At 38.4% G+C, this 20,917-nt stretch overlaps 2 protein-coding genes across 3 annotated transcripts in view; one reads left to right on the top strand and one right to left on the bottom strand.

The window, feature by feature from the left end:
- The window catches only part of SELENOF (selenoprotein F), a 50,857-nt gene extending 42,987 nt beyond the window's left edge, over window positions 1–7,870 (bottom strand). Inside the window, exon 1 of the mRNA XM_008690635.2 lies at window positions 7,569–7,870. Within this exon, the coding sequence (XP_008688857.2) occupies window positions 7,569–7,652 (84 nt within the window). The 5' untranslated portion in view covers window positions 7,653–7,870. The remainder of the gene's footprint in view (window positions 1–7,568) is intronic.
- Window positions 7,871–8,257: 387 nt separating this feature from the next.
- HS2ST1 (heparan sulfate 2-O-sulfotransferase 1) overlaps window positions 8,258–20,917 on the top strand; it is a 164,726-nt gene continuing 152,066 nt past the window's right edge. Inside the window, exon 1 of one of the 2 annotated variants that reach the window (XM_008690634.2) lies at window positions 8,258–8,728. In XM_008690634.2, the coding sequence (XP_008688856.2) occupies window positions 8,605–8,728 (124 nt within the window). In that variant the 5' untranslated portion in view covers window positions 8,258–8,604. The remainder of the gene's footprint in view (window positions 8,729–20,917) is intronic. The other variant, XM_040627078.1, reaches the window with a different exon arrangement.

Below are 20,917 nucleotides of genomic sequence, written 5' to 3'. Positions count from 1 at the left end.
TTCAAACCTCCAAAGCCAACAGCCTAACTGACCTCATTTATATGTTCCACTGACATTGCAAATTCAAAATCTCCAACAGTGAAACTTACCTTTTCTGCTTAAATCTACTCCTCTCACTGTGCCCAATATATTAGTAAAATGGCACCATTTTCCCTGACCAGTGGTTGCTCAGGTCAGTCACCCTAGATTCTACATTCTCTGCCATTCTTACAAGCAATTAATTAACAAGTTTTGACAATTCTGTTTCTCAAAGAGCTTTCAAATCATTTCTTGCATCAGTGGCTTAAATGGTCACTCCCAGTACTACCCTTCTTTACTTCTTCAATCCCTTTCTATTTTTCAGCTATAATGAATTCCCGGAAGAATAAAATTCCTACTTATACATTTGCTCATATTTTTCCTACATCTAAGGCTCCCTTTTCACCTTTTTAATCTCAACTTAATTCCAAAAACCTGATCAGTATCAGTCTTTCAGGAAACCTTCTCTGGGGGGAGGGGGGGGAATCAGATACTAATCTTTAGCCATAGTGCTTTTCAGAGAAATAAATTTGTGCACAGTTCTAAGACAGCACCACTCCTGACACTGTACTCCGTAAATGTAGAGTTGTCTGATTCCCTAGTACTGTGAACTCTTTTGAGGGCAAGCATTAAACTATTATTACTCTGTGTTTAAAGCTAGTTCTTATCTGTGAACAAATGAATTGGTGAAAACTACAGCCTCAAGTAGGGGGAATTTCAGATTGTTTGACTGCAACTGGTTCATCTTCTAGACCAAGGGTATGCAAACTTTATGTAGAGGGCCAGATAGTAACTGTGTTGGTGGCTAAATAGTTTCTGTTTCAACTACCCAACTCAGGTATGGCAGCACAAAAGCAGCACAGACAAAAATAAATGAGTGGGTGTCTTCCAATAAAACTTCATATAAACAGGGCCAGCTGGATTTGGCCCACCAGCTATAGTTTGTCAAACCTTCTTCTAGACAAATCAGGTAGATAAAAACCCAAGGGCATTTGCCAATGTAAAAAACTAAGGAGTGCTGGCATACTCGCCCAAAATGTTGATCATCCAATTGGTCTTCTGCCAGTCAATACCCTAATTTGATACCTTACACATCTTTCATCTTACCTCAGTAATAATGTGGAATGTATGTAATATTCGAAATAGATCCCAGTCTTGTGGGAGGCACCTAAGACACGTGCTGCTGTACTAGTACTTGGGAGTAATTTCTTGATTAGTAAAGTGATATGCTTGATCTATTTCACAGGTTAATTTGTATTTTCCAAAGATGGCCACACCAGTATGTACACATCATCCCACGTGGTAGTCTTACAATGTGACTGGCAGTCCTCTACTGAGAAATAGGAGTCTATTTTCCCTCCCCTTGAATCTGGGCAGGGGCTTGTGACTGATTCTGACCAACAGAGTACAAAAGAAGGGATACTATGTGGTTTTGAGGGTAGGTCATAAAAAAGGAAACAGCATCTTAGTGGCTAGTGCTCCTACATGCTGTATCTTTGCCTCTCTCAGAACACTCTACTTTGGAACTTAGCCACCATGCTGTAAGGTAACCTAAATTAGGGGTACAACATGGACAGTCCCATGTAGAGAGCCACTGAAGCCCCCAGCTGACAACCATCATCAATTAGTAGACATATAAATAAAGAACTTCATATTTCAGACCTGTCTTTCAGCTGAGACCCCATGGAACACACAGCTCACCCTGCTGTATGACCTGTCTGAATTGCTGACCCACATATCTAAAAGCAAAATGGTGATTTGTTTTGCAGCCATGGTAACTAAAATAGGTAATAAAAGTGAAATCACTTTCAAAACATGAACTGCTTAACAAATATAAGAAACTGTTATTGCCAAAGCATGTTTTACAAAACAAAAATTTCAAATGAATGACCATGCAATCATATTATTTGATTTTATTCTGGCATTTATTAAGCACCTACTGACAGGTGGCATAAATATGCAAAACACGTGCTTTGCAGTCCGATGACATCTTGATTCCAATGCCAGCACAGAGCAACCTTACTTCTGAATTTCTGAATAGGAGTAATTACCATTTATCTCACAGAGTTTTGAGGATTAAAGGAGAAAAAGTACAGGAAGCATCTAGTTTTCTACCCAGGACACAGTGGGTACCTGATAGATGTCTGCATTATTCACTTTCCAGTACTCTTAAAAACCTCTTAAATACAAAACACTACTTATGTTTTAATTATTAGGAATGGGATAGAGGATAAGTGGAGTGGAGATGCAAGGTTAACTTGAGTTTCATGAATGAACTACTTCTTTCTAGCTCTTCTATCATTAGTTTTGCAGACTCAAGGCTTTGTTTTTTGGGGGGGAGGGGTGGAGGGGCAGAGAGAGAGGGAGCCAGAGAAACTTAAGCAGCCTCCGTGCCCAGCACAAGCCCAATGTGGGGCTCCATCTCACAACCCTGAGATCATGACCTGAGCCGAAATTAAGAGTAGGATGCTTAATCGACTGAGCCACCCAGGTGTCCCTTAAGGCTTTGAATCTAAGGATATCAGAACATATTTTAAAGTACTTCACTAATAAACATCATATGTTAAATAATATAGGAGTTCAAAGTTATAAGTTATGCCTGTTCATTATTACTAAAAATCGAAGAACATTTAAATGTGCACATTAGCGGCGCCTGGGTGGCACAGCGGTTAAGCGTCTGCCTTCGGCTCAGGGCGTGATCCCGGCGATCTGGGATCAAGCCCCACATCAGGCTCTTCTGCTATGAGCCTGCTTCTTCCTCTCCCACTCCCCCTGCCTGTGTTCCCTCTCTCGCTGGCTGTCTCTATCTCTGTCGAATAAATAAATAAAATCTTTAAAAAAAATGTGCACATTAAGGTTAAACATTAAAATTTAAAATACAGCTACACTTGTAAGAAAGACACAGAGTCTAGGGACAGGGTGTGATAACCCTGACTGGGATAACCATTTAAGTTTAATTTCCCCAGTTCAAAGTAGGAGTGACAAGCTAAGAGACTCCAATTCTTTTCTCCATGCATTACTCACTGATTTACTTGAGAGGGTTGTTGGCAGGGAAACTGGATTAACCATATTGTAACATTACCTTTTCAGGCAAACGTCTGGTATAGATATACATTTTATTATACATACATATGATTAGTTTTCTCTTAACTGGTCCTTAATCTCAGAAAACGCATAGATTTCTCATGTAATTGTGAACAGATTTCAAATCTGAGACTAAACCAAATAGATGGGTTTACAGATGAACTCCATGAAAAATGAATACCAGAAACACTGCCATGACAGCAGGCTCTCACAAAGCACCAGATATTTCACTAAGCACTTTATATCATCATTCCATTTAATCATAACAACTCTAAAATAGGTTTTATTCCCATTTTACAGAGAGGGAAAGAGGCTTAATTAGGATAATTAAGGTAATCTAAGACAACACAGCATAATAGATGGCAGTATCAAGATTCTAATCCTGACCAGTCCTCAAAACCCTTATTAACTACTATATCTCACAGAATCCTTGATGCACCACTATCATACGTACTACTTAGAGTAATAAAAATGACAGCAACTGTAACTGTGCAGCCCATTGTGATAAGATGGATGGAGGTTAACCTGTGAAGAAGAGGAGAATAAGGTGTTATGTCTCAGATACATAGTCTCATTCTATACCGCTTTCAGTACAGTGCCTCTTTTTTTTCTAAGATTTTATTTGTCAGAGAGTGAGAGCACAAGCAGGGGGAGCAGCAGGCAGAGGGAGAAGCAGGCTCCCTTGTGAGCAAGGAGCCCGACGAGGGACTAGATCCTAGGACCCTGGGCAGACACTTATCTGACTGGGCCACCCAGGTGTCCCAGTATAGTGTTTTGAATGAAGAAATATTATGTATGAGCTGAATGAAGCCTTGAATACCACTTAGTTCTGGGGTGCTCCAGAGAAAGCTCCCATAGGCCATACTAAAATATTACTTTTCTAATGCTAAAGCATACTCAGAATGTATTTTCAGATTAAATTACTTTATATCCTCCCAGCTGTCACCTCATTGGAATTCTGAGAACTATGCATTGCTATTAACTTTAAATTAGGGCTACACAGTAGCACAGTGATAAAAACTTGTCTAGTCTAAGGACTCAGAGGTGTAAATTAACAAAGTAGGAACTAAGTCCTCTATTCATCTTGGTAGCTCAACCTCAAGGTGCCAAGAAGTTCTTCCCTCATTCCCTTTTTATTCATCTGTCAGGTTCCAAAGATTTGGCTTTTTTTTTTTTTTTTTTAAACCACTGCCAACAACTTCTTCCACCTGGTCACTACCCCCCCTTCAGACTATGAAATGCAGTTTTCTAACTCTTTAGTGTTTTTCCAACAATCCTCCATACTTCCCCTTTCATTCTCAAAGAATTTATTGCCTTATTTTCTTCAAAACACTACTCATTACCCAAGAGATAGAAATAAACGTTGGGGAAGTTAAAATAGTTCAACAAGAGTGAACTGCTCAGGACTGTCTATTTTTGGAGTCATTTTGTATTTGTGAGAGCGAGTGGGGTTCATCACCAATTTACACAAACTACAGATATCCTGAGGATTCTGATAGCAAGAACAAACATGTGAACTAGGTGGCCATTCACACCTCTGAGGGATTTTATTTTTTAAAGATTTTATTTATTTTTGTGCACATGCATGAGCACAAGCTTGGGGGGGGGGTGCAGAGAGAGAAGCAGACTCCCTTTCAAACAGGGAGCTGGATGTAGGACTCCATCCCAGGACCCTGGGATCATGACCTGAACCGAAGGCAGACACTTAACTGGCTGAGCCACCCAGGTGCCCTCCTCTGAGGGATTTCAATGAACAAATACATATGAGCCACAATAAAAAACAAACAAACAAAAAACCAAACCCAAAATAAGGTCTCTGTATTCCCTTTACCTACATTCTTGACACAGGAGTTGGGGGGGGTGGAGGGTTACATACACAGAGGTATGGTGCAGTTAAGACTGTGGATCTGTGTAATACAGTGTAAGATATGATGATAGAATATGAAAGGGAGACAGTATATCTGACTTTGCATATCTGGAGATGGTATTAAATTAAGCTTTGCATTTTATCTAAACATTTTACATTAGGCCTGGTGAGGGAGAACATGGTATGTGAGAGATATGCTAGAACAAATGACCCCAATTCTTCACCTTACCTTCTGGCTCTTGCAGTAGAGGTAAGTTCTGGGAATTAAGCCTGGCTAAACAAATAAGTATCAGGTGAAACAGGCCTTGTTAAGGAATGTTCAGGAAAATAGACTTCACCTTAAAAACAACAGGGAACCACTGAAAAATTTCAATAATAAAGTTTTAAAAAGATGACTGTGGATGCATTGTAGAGATTGGATTAGAAAGAGAGAAAATGAGATATGGAACCCAGTTTAAGGAAGCTGTTGTGGGAATTCCAGGCAAGCAAAAATGGTGGCCTGAATTTAGGTACTGCCTGTGGACACAGAATTAAGTGGACTGGCTTGGAGATTTTCAAGGGTTTAACGACTAATCGGATTCAGAGAGTGAAAAAAAATTTAAAATGACTACCTGCTGGCTTGGGCAATTGGGACGCTGACAAAGCCAAGCATTTAGGTTCTGACAGAAGAGTGAACCAGGAGGCTATCAGTGCTAATGACAGAGATGCTGATGGTCTGAGCGAGGGATTAACATTAAGTGCATGGATCTGAGAGATATTTAGGTACTAAAATCAACAAGACTTCGCAATTGCCTGATATGAGGTATGTAAAAGTCGAAGATGATACCCAACTTTCCGACTTATGTAGATGGTCATGGTGGTAGATTATTTAATAGCCAGAAATTCCTCCTATCCTGGTATGTACATTTCTTTGTCAAGTTTGTCACTCCTCCCATGCAGAGATGGAGTCTGTTTCTCCATCCCTGATGTCTAGACTGGTCTATGATTTGCTTTGACAAATATCATGAGGTGGAAGTGATATAGGAGATTTCCAAGGCTAGGCTTCAGGAGGCACTGCAGCTTTTGCTTTTTAAAAAGGAGTGCTGCTCCAAGACTGCCATGAGAAGAAGTTGGGCTGGCCTATTGGAGGATGAGAGGTCACAAGGAGGAGAACCAAGTCAAGCTTGCTGACAGCACCAACTAAGAAAGAAGCCATCTTGGACTTTTCAGTTCAGCTGACCTAGTAGCTCAAAACAGCTACATTCATGAGCCAGAGGAAATCAACAGAGGAGCTGCACAGCGGACCCACAAAATTATGAGAAATTGTTATTTTAAGCCGCCAAATTTTGGGGTGGTTACACAACATTGATAATTAGAGAAATTAGGAGAAGTCAATGTGAAATGTTATTCCTTATCTTTGCACGGTAGTGGACTCTAATTATCTAAGATTGGCACACACAAAAAAATCTCCAGTCGAAAATTTACAGAGGGGTCTTTCAGTAATTTCTAAGGGGCACCAAATGCCTGAATAACAGAGTACTATGATACTAATTAGAGAAGTTAAAAATCCACCTTTGAGGTATGATTGCAAAAACAAACAGGCAGGAACTTCAAACTCTTTGAGGAAAGAAAAGCAGGGGCTGTTTATGGAAGTCTTCGGGATAGGCCCTAACTCCCCCAAACCCTGCCTAAGTCAATGATACCAGGTCTCCTAGGAGAAAACTTTTCAGCAGGCTCAGTAATGAAAATACCTCAAGAATTAAGCTGATTAATGAAACGTGTAAAAGTTCCCGCAGTGCCCGGAAATAAAGAAGTTATTCACATAGCAAAATATGGATCGCAAGCTTCTTAGGAGGAATCAACCAATATTAAGTTGCACATGAATGAATAGAAAAATAAGACAAAATTACCCCTTCTCTATTCAAAGATTAAGAACGCGTCTGTTCAGAACTTATTTAAAAAGCTGATTAACACTGCCCGATTTTAAACGAGATGAAGGCTATCATTTTAGAAAATCGATTTCAAAAATAAATTATGCTTTAGTATAGAGTAGCTCCTTTCATCCCAACAACGTTGTTTAAAACCACAAGGCACTGAAATGCACCCAGCAACATGTGAATAACAGAGATCAGAGATAAAAGGCTAATAGTGAATTAGAGACCACTAACAACTGAGAGAAAAAGTAAACAGGAAGTGTACCCTCGACCAGACTTGGGGGCTTTCTTCTAAGATTTAGGGAGCCTTATCACAAAGAACGGTAGTCCCTCGTATTCTGCCCGTTTAAAAACAATCTTCATTCCTTTCTAAGATTCATTGTCTTCCCCCCCCCCCAACGTGTCGTTTACAGGTTGTTTTTAGCTGGAACTCTGCAAAAGAAGATAACTGCTACTCAAGATATTCTGAAGTCAGGAGAAAGAACCGCTAGAAATCCGGGGCGGGAAAGGAAAAGCATCAGACGAGGAATGAAGCCACGTAGCATTCCGGGCGCAGCGGTCGCTAAGGAAGCCCAGTCCTCCCACACTCTCCAAGTGTGGCTACCACACAGGACCGACTGTTTAGTATCCCTCATCGCAACATTCCCTACTCGCCCTGGGCTTCCGCGGACATGATCTTCACTTACCGCTTGAAGTACAGCAGCCAAGAGCAACCGCAACCCAAACGCCGGCCGGAGCAATCCATCCGGCCCAGCCGCCATAGCTACCATTTTCCGTAGGTTTCCGACTGTCCGGAGGACCCCTTAGCTAGGGGCGTCCACTCCGGAGCCTGATCCAAAACTGGCTGCTAAAGGCCTTTGCCATCAAGCCTCTTACTCTGCAGAGACAGGTATTACCTAAGGTTATACTGGAACCTAAAGGTGGTCAAATATCTTTATATTTGATATAAATATGAAGTCGCTGGGTCCTTTCGAAAACCCCTATCAGGCATTTTCCTAAACTCCCCAAATCTGTGCAGCTCCGAGCTCCTTCCTTTTATTCACGACATTTAGTCAAGCAGCCAAGAAGCCCCGCCTTCGCCGGTTTCAGCCTGCCTCCTTCTCCAAGTTTACCCAATCGAATGCCGCTTTTGTTGACACCCACGGCAAAGGAAACCAACCGTAACACGAACCAAGAGTGAGGCTCCGGGTTTCTTCGGTCCAATAGGCACAACTGAACGGGAGCAGAGGGTGGAGCCTCTGGTTGCCGAGCAGCGTACGTGGATGCGTGCGCGTGGTGGCGGAGAAGGATGGGCAGGGGGCGGAGCCGAGGGCGGCGCAGCCGCAGCCGCAGCGCTGGCGGAGGAGCGCGCGGCCGCGGGCAAAGGAGGGAGGGAAGGAAGGAAGAGAAGGAGGCGGGCAGGCAGGCGGGCGCGGGGGTCGAGTATTGAGGCTGTAGAGAGGCGAGAGCCCGGCAGCCGCTTCGCGCTGTTTGCTGCGCGGGCTTTTGGAGGGGGCGACGGTTGAGTCGGTCCCGGAGAAGCGGGCACCGGCGGCGTTGGTGCTGGCGCCTGGGGGCGGGGGACTGGGGAGGCGAGAAGGGGGGTCGCTGCGGTGGTTCTCTCGCTGTCGCGCTCTCCTTGCCTTTCTCCCGGCTCGGTGGGCTCCCCCCGGCGTCTCACTCGCCTCCGGGGCCCCGCTCCCCGCCCCCCGCGGTATGTCTTGATCCCGAGCAGCGGGTTTCATGGGGCTCCTTAGGATTATGATGCCGCCCAAGTTGCAGCTGCTGGCGGTGGTGGCCTTCGCAGTGGCGATGCTCTTCTTGGAGAACCAAATCCAGAAACTGGAGGAGTCCCGATCGAAGCTAGGTAAGGAGCAGAGCCACTCCGGGGTGAGTGGTGTGGAAGGGGCCGGGCCAGGGAGGCATTGCGACCAGAGTAAGTGGGCTTTCGTCTAACCTGCGGTCTGGCTCGGGGGCAAGAGGGTGAAAGAGCTTGCAACGAGAGCTGGGACTGGGGGCATCGAAAACACAAGCTCCAAGCATGGTGTGAATTAAGCTTGAGTGGTGTGCTGGGCTGGCGAGGTCACGGGGCAGAGGTTGCTAAGGTGGGCTTTCCCGTGCCTGAGGGTTACCAGAAGTAGGCATTCCACGGAGGACACGGCAAGGGAAGACGGAACTCAGTAGGAAGCGGGAACTGCTGGAGGAGGCAGGAACGCTCAGCCTTACGTGTTTTCTTGAGTCTCCTGAAAGCCCCGGCAGTGTCAATCGAGGGGTATTCTAATTTGAGGTGTGGGCCCCTGGATACAGATCTTTTGGGGACGGGGAGGTTCACGAAGGGATAGATGCCCGGAAATGGAGGGAGATACTGGGAATGATGGTGAGTAAAAGAAACACACTGTAGTGAGTTGCACTCTTGTGCTGGTGGCAGCAAGGGACCACACAACTGACGGGAGAAATAGGCTGCCAAGGTAGGACAGGAAAGCAAATAAAAAGCTTCGTGGAGGCATCCAAGTGCTTTTTTTTAGTGGAGCTAAATTTTATTAATATTTTGGGTTTAAGAATGTTTATGTATGTGGCCCCCGGCAATGTTGATGTAGTGCATTTAGGAGAGAAGAGAACGCTGAAGGGGACATAACAGTGAGATTTAAGTTGGTGAAAGGAAAAGTAAGATTATGCAATAAATAAACCGTATGCTTAAGTACCTTAAGGAATTCACAGTGCTTACTTTAATGAGAGAAGGGGTCTGAAGTATATATAATGTTGGAGTATGAAGTTGTAAGAGACCGGAAAAATGCACAGGTAATAGGTACTTTCAGATTAGTAGGGAACTTTGGCGTTTGGGAGTTTGGGATGGGGAAGGGAGTGTTAATGCGATACATTTTGATTTAAAAATGTACATGGCATTTAAAAATCAGCTCAAGAGGCTGTAGTTTGAATATGGAAAAGTAATGTGAAGTGTTTTTATGTACATACTTTCACCTCAGCATTGTTGTAAATACTTTTGAGAAGCAAGCAATAAAATACCAGCAGCAAAATCATTTAGACTAACAGCTAGGTGCTGCTGTGGGTGATTAACATCAAGGAAAAATGTATTAGTAAATAATTGTAATATTAGAAGTGTAGCTGCCTATTTGCAGTTTTGGCAGACTTTGCGAAAAACCTTGGAAACATGTTAAAGAGCAGTCTGTCAAAGAGTATCAAATAAATCTGATTGAAGTGCAACTAAAGTTGGAGGAGCTAAGGATAATTCCATTCCTCAGCTCTAGGGTAAAACTCACCCTGTATAGTTTTGAATTTATTTACCATGATTTTATTAATTATGTGTCTTGTGTGATGGAAAAATTATTCACCTTAAACATTGAATGTTAGCCAATACACTTTTCCTTTTTGTTTGGATCCACTTAGCTTTCCGGGTCATTTTCTGGCCTCTTTAATGATCCAGCTTTACAGAAAAAAATGACTCCTCTTAGAGAAATTTGAAAGTTATATTAAAATTAAGACTTGTATTTTTTCTTTGTTGTATTGCTATTTATATTTCTTGAGCACATTACAGTAGCTAGGATAACTTCAATTTTTTATTTTCTTTTTTTTGCTTCAGATTTTTTTTTTCATAACTCTGGAAAGTGGTTTCCATGGACACAACTTAATTGATTTTAAAAAGAGGATTATCTTAACATGTAGAAAGCCACAGGTAGAAAATAATGTGCTTTTTTTGCCCATGATTTTTTTACAAAAAACCTTTAAATTCCACCAGAAATAGTAAATATAGATCAAATCACATACTTGAAAATGAGCCAGGGAAAGGAGCTCAAATAGAAAACACTTGAAGGAACTAATAATGCTCTGGAGCTGCAAAAATGTGGAAAGTAAAATGTATAACTTTATGTCAGCAGTCTTGATTTCTTAAAAAGAAAAGTCTTACAAAAGACAGTACTAAAACAGATGTTACCAGTTTGTGATCTTCCTTAGGGAAGGAAGGCAGAAGAACGCATAGTTCGACAATCAGACTCTGTTCTAGGCACTTCCATATGTGATATTCTTATGTAATCATCCAAGAACACCATAGAAAGCTATTTTTACAAATGCAGGAATAGGCTCAAAGGTTACATAACTTGACCACATAACTAATAGTGGCTCAGTCAGCATTGGAACCCAGGTACGTGTGATTCCAAATCCAGTGCTTCTTTAATTATACCGGGCTGCTTGGGACTTTATATTGACATTACACTAAGATTTAGCAGTTTGAATAGAATTTTTAAACGGTAATATCAATGTTTAATTGCATTTATTGCTAAGAATGAATATAATTCTGGGAAAATCTAATTTCTGACACAAAGAAATTGGTTTAGTGTAATGTCTGCTCCTTGTTTATATCCAAATAATGAACATAATTATATTACCCAATGAAACGACTGAAATAGGTTATTTCTGTTGTAGGAAAAAAAAAAGTCTGCAGTTTTCTGAAAGTGTAAAGCTTTCTGTAAGCTTATGCATAAGTTACAAAATTTACACAGTCAAATCTATCAATTTAGGCAAGTAGGTTTCTTCTGTTACTTGAGAAGACTGTCCCCAACCAAGATTATGTACATTCTCTATATTTTGTTATAGTATCTTATAATTTTTATTTTTTACATTTAGTTCAGTAAAGTGTTCATATATTTATAAAGATTTATAATTTCTCTCAATGAATAGCAACTTATGGTAAATAATACACTAATAAATAATTCATATTCCACTGTATGTTACAGTTCTTTTTTTCATATATTACAATTCATTTTTTCATGTATCAAATTGTCCTATGTTTTTGGATTGATTTTCGACTCCATTTTTTCTACTAATTACAGATTCTCTAAACTTGCAGGATCTATATATAGGCTTCACGGCATCCATGAATTCCCTGAAATTATATGCATAGCTTTCATCAGATTTGCAAAGACATATGTGATCCCTTTAATAGTAGGAAACACTGACTTGCAGTAGATGGTTTGTATTTAATGAAGCATGTTTTTTGTTTGTTTGTTTTTAATACTAATATAACATGCAGCTTATGAGTTACATTTAGGATACAAACACATTAATTAAAAAGTTCTCTGGGGTGTTATGTTGAAAAACTTCATTTTATTAAAATGTATGCTTAATTTTTCTAATGAGATATGGAAGATGACATGGAGTCAATGAAAACTGTTACTTAGCTTACTACTTACTTAGCTGTTGGAATTGTATATCAGAACTTGTTGCTTTTACAAAGTAGTTTTTTTCTGAATCTCAGGAGACACCTGTTGCTAATGTTGTCTGATGGAGTAGTGCAATGAAACCTTTGTTACATAAATGTTAGAATTAATATGCTTATTTTATTTTGTATAGGGTCTAAGGATTTAAAATAATATTTGCTGTTCAAATGCTTCTAACACCACTACGTGAGTTTGTGAATACCTTAGGACATACTCTTTTAAATGAGGACAGTAACTCAGAGTGGACTATTTAGTTCCCTTCACTGGTGAAAATTATGTTACTTTCTGCGTTCTTAAAATACTCCTAAACTAATGAACTAACTCCAGGACTAAGGTTGAGACTGCTGTTTGGAATTTAGTAGTATTTAAAGTGCCTGAAGTAAGATGCAACAGTATCTGTAATGTTGCCAAGAATGGTAGATTTCTCTACTTCTGAAATTGTTTGAAAAATTCACAGGAGCTACTGCTTGGAAGACTTTGGATTAATTGGAATGCAGGTATTCTAGAATTACTAATTAGTGCCTCACTTATGAGTCCTGAATAGGATGTCTAATGCCATGGAGTAATCACTAGAAAGAATTGGTCTCAATTAAGGTAATCCCAGGATGTCTGTCTACCACTCTGTTAAGACTTCTAATAGCTTTTTGGCACCTAGTGGAGTTGGAATAAGAACGATTATTCAAACACTGCTCTCCAGAAGACCACTTTTGAGGGATGTTCTAGCTACCTGGACTTGACAGTCATGGTTCACTATAGCCTAATTGTTTATAATTATCTACCCACCTACTAGTAACTGTGTTTATGTACTCCACCTTTCTGCCTGTTAACTATAGATTATCAGGCTGTTGGACCACTTGTGTACCTGATCCAATTTCCTAACCTACAAGGTTCCAGAAGTTTTCCTTCATTCTCCTATAATCATTCCTTCTCTTTCTGCTTGAATGTTCTCATCAGCATATGAACATGCTATTATTTCTCCCACCCAAAAATCAAAGCAATACTTTCTCTTGACGACCCTTTACTCAGCCAACCTCTGTTCCATATTTTTTTAAATTTTTTTAATTTTTACATTTTTTTAAAGATTTTATTTATTTATTTGACAGAGATAGAGACAGCCAGCAAGAGAGGGAACACAAGCAGGGGGAGTGGGAGAGGAAGAAGCAGGCTCATAGCGGAGGAGCCTGATGTGGGGCTCGATCCCATAACGCCGGGATCACGCCCTGAGCCGAAGGCAGACGCTTAACCTTAACCGCTGTGCCAACCAGGCGCCCCTCTGTTCCATATTTTGGCTTTCCTTTGCAGTAAAACTAAAAACTTGTCCTGTCTTATTGACTCTAATTGTGAGACTCAACAGTAATTTCCCTAAATCCTATGGTCAGCTTTTTGTCTTTATTTTACTTGACCTATCAGCGGAATTTGACACAATTGATCACTTCCTCTTTTTTTGGTAGGTTTTCTTTACCTTGCTTCCAAGATAACCATGCTCTTGGTTTTCTTACCACCTCATTGGTGGTTACTTCTCCAAATCCCGCGTTAGGTTCTCCTTTTCTCCTCAACCTCTTAGCATAAGCATAACCCAGGGCTCAGTTCTTGGAACTCTTCTCAGTTTACTCTCCTTAGTGGGTGACTTATATGCTCACCGCTTCCAAATATGTATTTCTAATTCAGGCCTATTTCCTGGGAATTTGGCTGCCCACTTGAGTTTGTCTTTGAGTAATTAATAGACATCTCAAGCTCATGGTGTCCAAATGGATCTTCTGATATCTTTGTCCACTGCCTCATCCATCCTGAATGCATTTTATCTTTGACCTTCCCTATTTCAGTTGATGGCAGCTCTATCCTTTCAGTAGCCAGGGTTTTACTTGACTTTTCTTTTTTCACACTCTGCATCTAATCTGTCAGAAAAATCTTGTTAGCTTTGCCTTCAAATATTTCTTCAATATGACTACTACTCAACACTTGCACTGTTATCACCCTAATTCAAGATACCGTCATCTTTTCCCTGGATTACTGCCATGTCTTAACTAGTCTGTCTGCTTCCACATTTGCCTTTCTACAGACTATTCTTAATATAACAGCTAGAGTGATCCTTTTAAGATGTAAATCAAATCATGTCACTCTGCAAAAACTCTAGAAGCTTCCTGAGTTAGGGCCCCAATTTTATTGGCTAAACATGGCAAATGACTTTTTTTTTCCATTCACTTACTGGGTGATCATTTTGGTGGATGGTTTTCTTTACATGGGTGATTGATTCAGGGTCTTGGGTACCTTCTGCCATCTAGGACATTAAAGGGTGAGGAGGCCCTCCTTTCTAAACTTTTTTGGCCTCTTATCCTCAGTATTGATGAAGACTGTTCACTATATGCAAGGTGGGAGGTTGGTAAATAGGATTTTTAGCTGGCTGTTACTTATCAGTTACAACTGTGTATTATGGAAGGGGGCAGCATACATTTGAATTTTTTGAATCTCTTTGCATAAATCATAAAATTTATTTAGATTTGTTTTATGCCTCAGCATATAAACTGTTTCAGTAAGTGTTCTGTGTGAACATGAAAAATGTATATTCTGTTGTTATAGGATGGAGTATGCAGTACATGTCAATTAGGTCTAGTTGGTTGGTATAGCTGTTCTTCTATATCCTTGATTTTCTTCCTGCCTACTTGTTCCATCAATTATAGAGAGGGGGTTTTGAAATCTCTGATAATAATTGTGACTTTGTCTATATTTGCTTGATGCTCTGTTACTTTTTGCTTCATGTGTTTTGAAGTACTATGATTAGGTGCATAAATGTGTAGGAATGTCATGTCTTCTTGACTAATTAACCCCTTTTTCATTATGAAATGACCTTTTTTATCCTTGGTAATATTCTTTGCTCTGAAACCTACTTGTCTGATTAGCCACTTCAGTTTTCTTTTGATTAGTGTTAGCATGATAGATCTTTTCCCACTTTTTGATGTTAACCTGTTTGCCTTTTTATTTAAAGTGGATTTCTTGTAGGCAGCAAACAGTTGGGGCTTGCATCCAATTTCATAATCCCTCTTGTAAATGGTGGTGTTTGAAACATTTACTGTTAATGTAATTATTGATATGGTTGGGTTTAAATATGTGCATTACTACTTGTTTTCTATTTGTTCCATCTGGTCCTTGTTTCCCCTTTTCTCTCTTTCTGGCTTCTTTAGGATTAAGTATTTTGTTATTCTGTTTTATCTCATTTGTTGACTTAATAGTGGTGCACTTTTTTGTGATTATTTTAGTGATTGCTTTAGGGTTAATGGTATACATTATACTATGTCATGTGTAAGAACCTTAATTATACATCACCATTTCCTCTTGCCTGGCTTTTTGCTATTATTATATATCTTATTTTTACATATAGGTTCTATAACACAGTGTTATTTTAAACAATCAGTTATCTTTTAAAGAGATTGAAAATGCCTGTTTTATATTTACTCATCCATTTTACATTCCCAGTGCTCTTCATACCTTTGTGTAGATGCAGGTTTTCATCTGGTACTATTTTCCTTAATCCTGAACGATTCCTTTTAAAATTAGTTATACTGGGGTACCCGGGTGGCTCAGTCTGTTAAGCATCTGCCTTCAGCTCAAGGCATGATCCCAGGGTCTTGGGATGGAGCCCTGTATTGGGCTCCCAGCCCAGTGGGGATCCTGCTTCTTCTTCCTCTGCCTTTTTCCACTGCTCGTTGTCTCTCTCTCAAATAAATAGAATCATTAAAAAAATAAAATTAGCTATACTGAATGTTTACTGGTGATGATTCTTTTTTTCCACTATTGCATGTTTGAAAAAGTCCCTGGTTACCTTAGATATTTTTGCTGGGTATAGAATTCTAGGTTAATGTATATATTTTTTCTTTCAGTGCTTTACAGATGTTGCTCCATTGTCTTTTGGCTTATGTTTTTTCTTATGAGGCTGCATCATTATTATCTTTGTTCAGCTGTACTTAATGCCCTTTTTTCTTTTGACTGCTTTTAAGATTTTCACTAGGTTTTAAGTTAATTAAAATGGGCCTTGCTATAGTTTTCTTCATGTTTTAGTGTGTTATGTTATTTTAGTTAATATTATTGATACAGTATATGTGTTATTTTGATTACTAGTAACTTTTAAAAAATATGAATTAAAAAAATTTAGTGGCACAGTGTAAACACAGTGTAAACATTTCAGTGTAACTGAAGTCCTGCAAAAAATAATTTTTATTTGGTCTTCAATAAAGAGAGTTGTAAACTCGACCCTATTTTCGTCAGAAAAGAGCTTAGTGATTAATGAGGGCTGTCTATGTTTCTTTCATTTTCTAAGGTGTGATGTAAAAGGACAATATCTTAAGTAGTCAGTGATAAATATAATATTTTGAATATAGGGAGGAATGTTGGAACTTTGAGTAAATTGAGTTGTTGAATTAAAATCGATAATCCTCCTTCAGCCTTGTGTTTGACTTAGTTCTTTTAGCTTTGTCCATATCATACTGAAACTCGTTCAGCAGTCGGTTTTGACGTGGAGATTGATGATCAAATACAACTGAGAAGTTTGTGATTATTTTGTATTTAGATTTTAGGAAGCTGCCTCTAATTGCCAGCATTTTTTATTTCACCATAGTACTTTTTTAAATAAAATACAATCATCTCCAATAAAGTGTTGCATGTTCCCTGTGTGTTATACACCGGTGGCAGAAAGCTAGTTTAGCTCAATTGTTTCCTCCATAGAAGAGCTGATTAGAAAAACTGGCTTGACATGATCTTAAGGTATATTTTAGTGGACAGCTTTTTTTTTTTGTTGTTTTTTGTTTTGTTAAATGGGATAGGATAAAAACCATTCACCATTGTCCTTTAGAACATAAACTTCTTATCTCCCTTTCATGTTTTGAAGATTAAAACAAAAGAAACACACTTCTGATGGTATTTTAGTGTCTCAAAATAGATTTCTGAGCAAGGAAAATTAGGGGTATGTGTGAGTTTTTTGCTTCTGAACCTGGGAATTGTTAGTGATAGTCCCTTTGATTTGGAATGAACCCATCCAGGAATGTCTGATTGTTGAGGTGCCATTACACTTCCTTTCTGTTTTGTCCCAGGTTAGAACTCTGACTAATTAAGCCTGTGACTAGCTACAGCTAGTCTTCCTCATGACCACTCTGACCACTCTGACCTCCTTTTGATCTTTTTTTTTTTTTCTTACTTGATTTGAATCTCTTCCTTCTTTGCCACTGGGCCCATGTTTCTTCAGTGGTTTTCTGCTTTTTCCACCAGTGGCAAGCCATCATGACTCCTGAACCTTCATCTATAACAGACAATAATAACTAACATTTGTTGAATACTTACTGTAAACTAGGCATATTTTAAGTGTTATATATTTATAACTTCATTTAATATAAATGTTGCTTATTTCTGCTGTCCTCAGAGAGTGGGAAGATAAAATGATCCTCAAATGATGTAATGAATGTGAAAATGTTTGTAAACTATAAAAACTACAATAAAAAAACCTACAATTATAAGTTATTATTAATAGTGATGATAATGTATTTATTGTCTTTTTGTTGCTGTTGTCTTTTTAGTTTAACGTAGTGTTGAGTTTATGGGTTTTTTTGCTGCCGTAGGCTTTGCCCAATGCCCTACGTCATAAGATTACACTTGTCTTACGACTGTTCAGATAAATCAAATGATGATGTTACATGAGTTAAAGGTTTGACATTCAGATTAACTATTTCTTTCCTCTCTTAGGAAGGAGTAAAAATCACTGGCAGTTCATATTATTATTTGCTCCTAAAGATAAACATCTGTTTACTTTCATAAAAATTACAGAAAAGTCCTGGCTCTTTACCATGACTGAAGTTCCTTCACTCTTGCCTACTAATCTTTGCTAACTTGGCAGTTTAAGGATAGATTTTTATAAAATGCACATTAAATTTGAATTATGAACAAGGGAATTTCTGTGTGTGTGTGTGTAAAATAATTCCTTAGCTTCTAAGTAATTTTTTTAATGGGTTGATAGTCAAATTAGTGGAGGAAGAAAGAACCCAGCCTATTTCTCCATTATGGAAAAAGCTTTATGTGATAGTTCCTTTATTGTCAGTTTTCCCACAGTGATTCATTGTCATATTCTCAAATACAGGGGAAAAAAATGTGTTCTGTATCCTTTATTTTAATTGAGGAATTTCAACGTTTTCTTACTTTTTTATTTGAATATGGAATAGGTTGTATTATAGGTTTAATGCTGAGATTATGAGAATCCTAAAGAACAGAATTCTTGAATCTTACACAGCATCAGAGACTTTTCAACTTTCAACTACAATTAAATATGATGCTTACTTCAGTCTCTGAGGTAATTTTGGAGAAATAGCATCATTGCTGCCTTTTAGCTAAGGAGTCAGTAAACATTCCATACTTGCATTTGGTTTACACAATAAAAGTGAAGTGAAAAGGTCTTATTATTTAGTAATAACAGTTTGGGAAAATCAGGCATCTAATTATAAGAATTGACATTATCTAACGTAGCATAAATGCTTTATGATACTGCTCTTCTTGCTGTGATACTACAGGCTCTGACTGTGATTTAAGGTTTTCACTGTAAAACCCATTAAGCATAGAGCCTTTTATTTTGGTTATTAAGTGCATTTTGACAGGGAATTTAAGACCACATTGTTGATTATTTAGAAAAAAAAATTATGGTATGTAAATAATCTATTTGGTGTTTAATTTAAGAAAATCTGATAAAATAGTTTATAACTTATTCATATAGCCATGATAGCTAAGAAAAATTGGACTAAGTTGACATTTCTAAGCTACAGTTTTCAAATATGATTTAAAATAAGTATTGTTAGATTAACATTAAAGGCTAAAAATAAATTGCCAAAGCTTAAATTAAAGATAGTTTTGAGGAGAGCTGTTGCCTTAATTTAAATTTTTTTTTTAACCATTCCTCTGGTTGTTCATAGTATAGTACACACAGTTTCACATAATTGATGTAATATTCTGATTCATTTTATACTCCAAGCAGTAGCAACCTAATTATCTTGTCTGGGGATGCAAATATTCCTGAATAAATAAAGTGATGCACAAAAGTCCTATAATGTTTTGTTTTAGGCTCGGGTCATGATCAAATATATTAACTTATGATTTATAAAATTAAAATTACTGATACAATAAGTAGTAATGTCTAATGGTGATAGTCTGCTTTCTATATTAGAACAGTATTAATAATAGGAGATAAATAAGATCTGCTTACTAAAAGCACATGCACTATCAGACATAAGAAGTGGGAGCTCTTTTCAAGGGAGGAGGGAGAAGAAGACAGGAAAAGTGCAACAATCTATGTTAAGTTAGTGTGGTGAACCTGTCTTCCTTAAAAGCTTCTGAGCACGCTTCTGAAGAAAGTAATGCAGTTATGGTATGCTTATAAGATAATAGGACACAAAATAATACTATTTTTCAAAATAGTCACCTTGAGAAAGTTGTACATTAAAAATAATGTAATTGCTAAAAATATCTTGGTTTCTTTCACGTAGTAGATAAAAGTGATTATAATATTTTATCTTTTCATTTAACATCAGATCATAAACATGCTCCTAGGTTGTTATCACAATCGCTAACATAGCAGTTGGCATAATAAGCCCCTTTTTTGGTGTGGGGAAATAGTGTTTTAATAGGGTTTCAGCCTTTCATTATGGTAAACTATAAAGTAACCACTTGTACTGATTTTGTTTCATTTAGCTGTAAATATTCTAAATATAATAACATATGAGTTTCAGAATCTCCTTAATTGGATTGAAATTTAAAATCCCAATCTAGAATGCATTTGACTTTATTCTACTTTCCCTTGTGGATTTCATCCAGGGCTGATCCACGTGTTGTGAAGACTTTAGCTTTTACAATTTCGAGGGTCCTTTTTAAGGAAAAAAAAAAAAGGTACAAAATTATGAATGTAAAATCATGCCTATGCTTTTTGGAAGGGGCCCACGCCAAGTGTATGAACCGAAAGTTTAAACTGTATTCGCTGTGCAGTGTAAATCCATCCTTCTGATGCCTCATGATACTCAAAGTCCAAGAAGGAAAGTGCTGTCTGATATACTAAAGAACTGGTTTTTTTTAAAGCAAATTATGTATCTTTCCATCTGTGTATTTCTGTCTTTATACCTTGTAAATAACTTGGTTTGTGAAACATTTAGATGAAGTTACATAACATGGTTGATGTGGAGATAACTGCGGGTCTGGGGAGCAGATAATTAATCCACCAACCTCCCCATTGGAATTTTGTACCAGTTGAGCAAATACATAAGGGAATCAGATGGAGATCAGAAATTTGTGGGTGGAGATCAGAATTTTGGTTGGATAAAGCTGGATTGGAAGGTTTGGCTTAGAAGTGTCACCAGAGTGGCCTTCTCATTAATCTTCATCTCTGATTACGATTATCCAGCCTTTTACTGCACTAAACAATTGTAGGCCTCTTGACAGGGGCCAGAATGTAGGCTTTCCTTAAGTCTACAGCATAGAACAGCAAAAACTGTGCACGTCTTCGGATAAAGACTGGCTCTAAATGAAAAAGAACTTATGCGACACTGCACAAAGGATGCCTAGTTCCATCTCCCAAATTCACCAGAGAAGTCCATCTTTTACTCTTTCCCTCCTCACACTATGAATGCTTTTTTTTTTTTTTTAAGGTATTAAGACTATTAACTTCACAATTTTCCCTAGATAGTAGTTGGCCTTTCAGTTTGGTTCATGGTATTTTTATGTATACCATAGATTTTGATTTTGATATAATTAAAATTATTCATCCTTTAGGGTTTTTGCCTTTGGCTTTTTAATATATATATATATAT

This window comes from Ursus maritimus, unplaced genomic scaffold (assembly GCF_017311325.1).
Source record: "Ursus maritimus isolate PB19 unplaced genomic scaffold, ASM1731132v1 scaffold_12, whole genome shotgun sequence".
NCBI lineage: Eukaryota > Metazoa > Chordata > Mammalia > Carnivora > Ursidae > Ursus > Ursus maritimus.
Note: the sequence above shows the minus strand (reverse complement) of the source record. Positions and strands in the feature narration are given on the sequence as shown.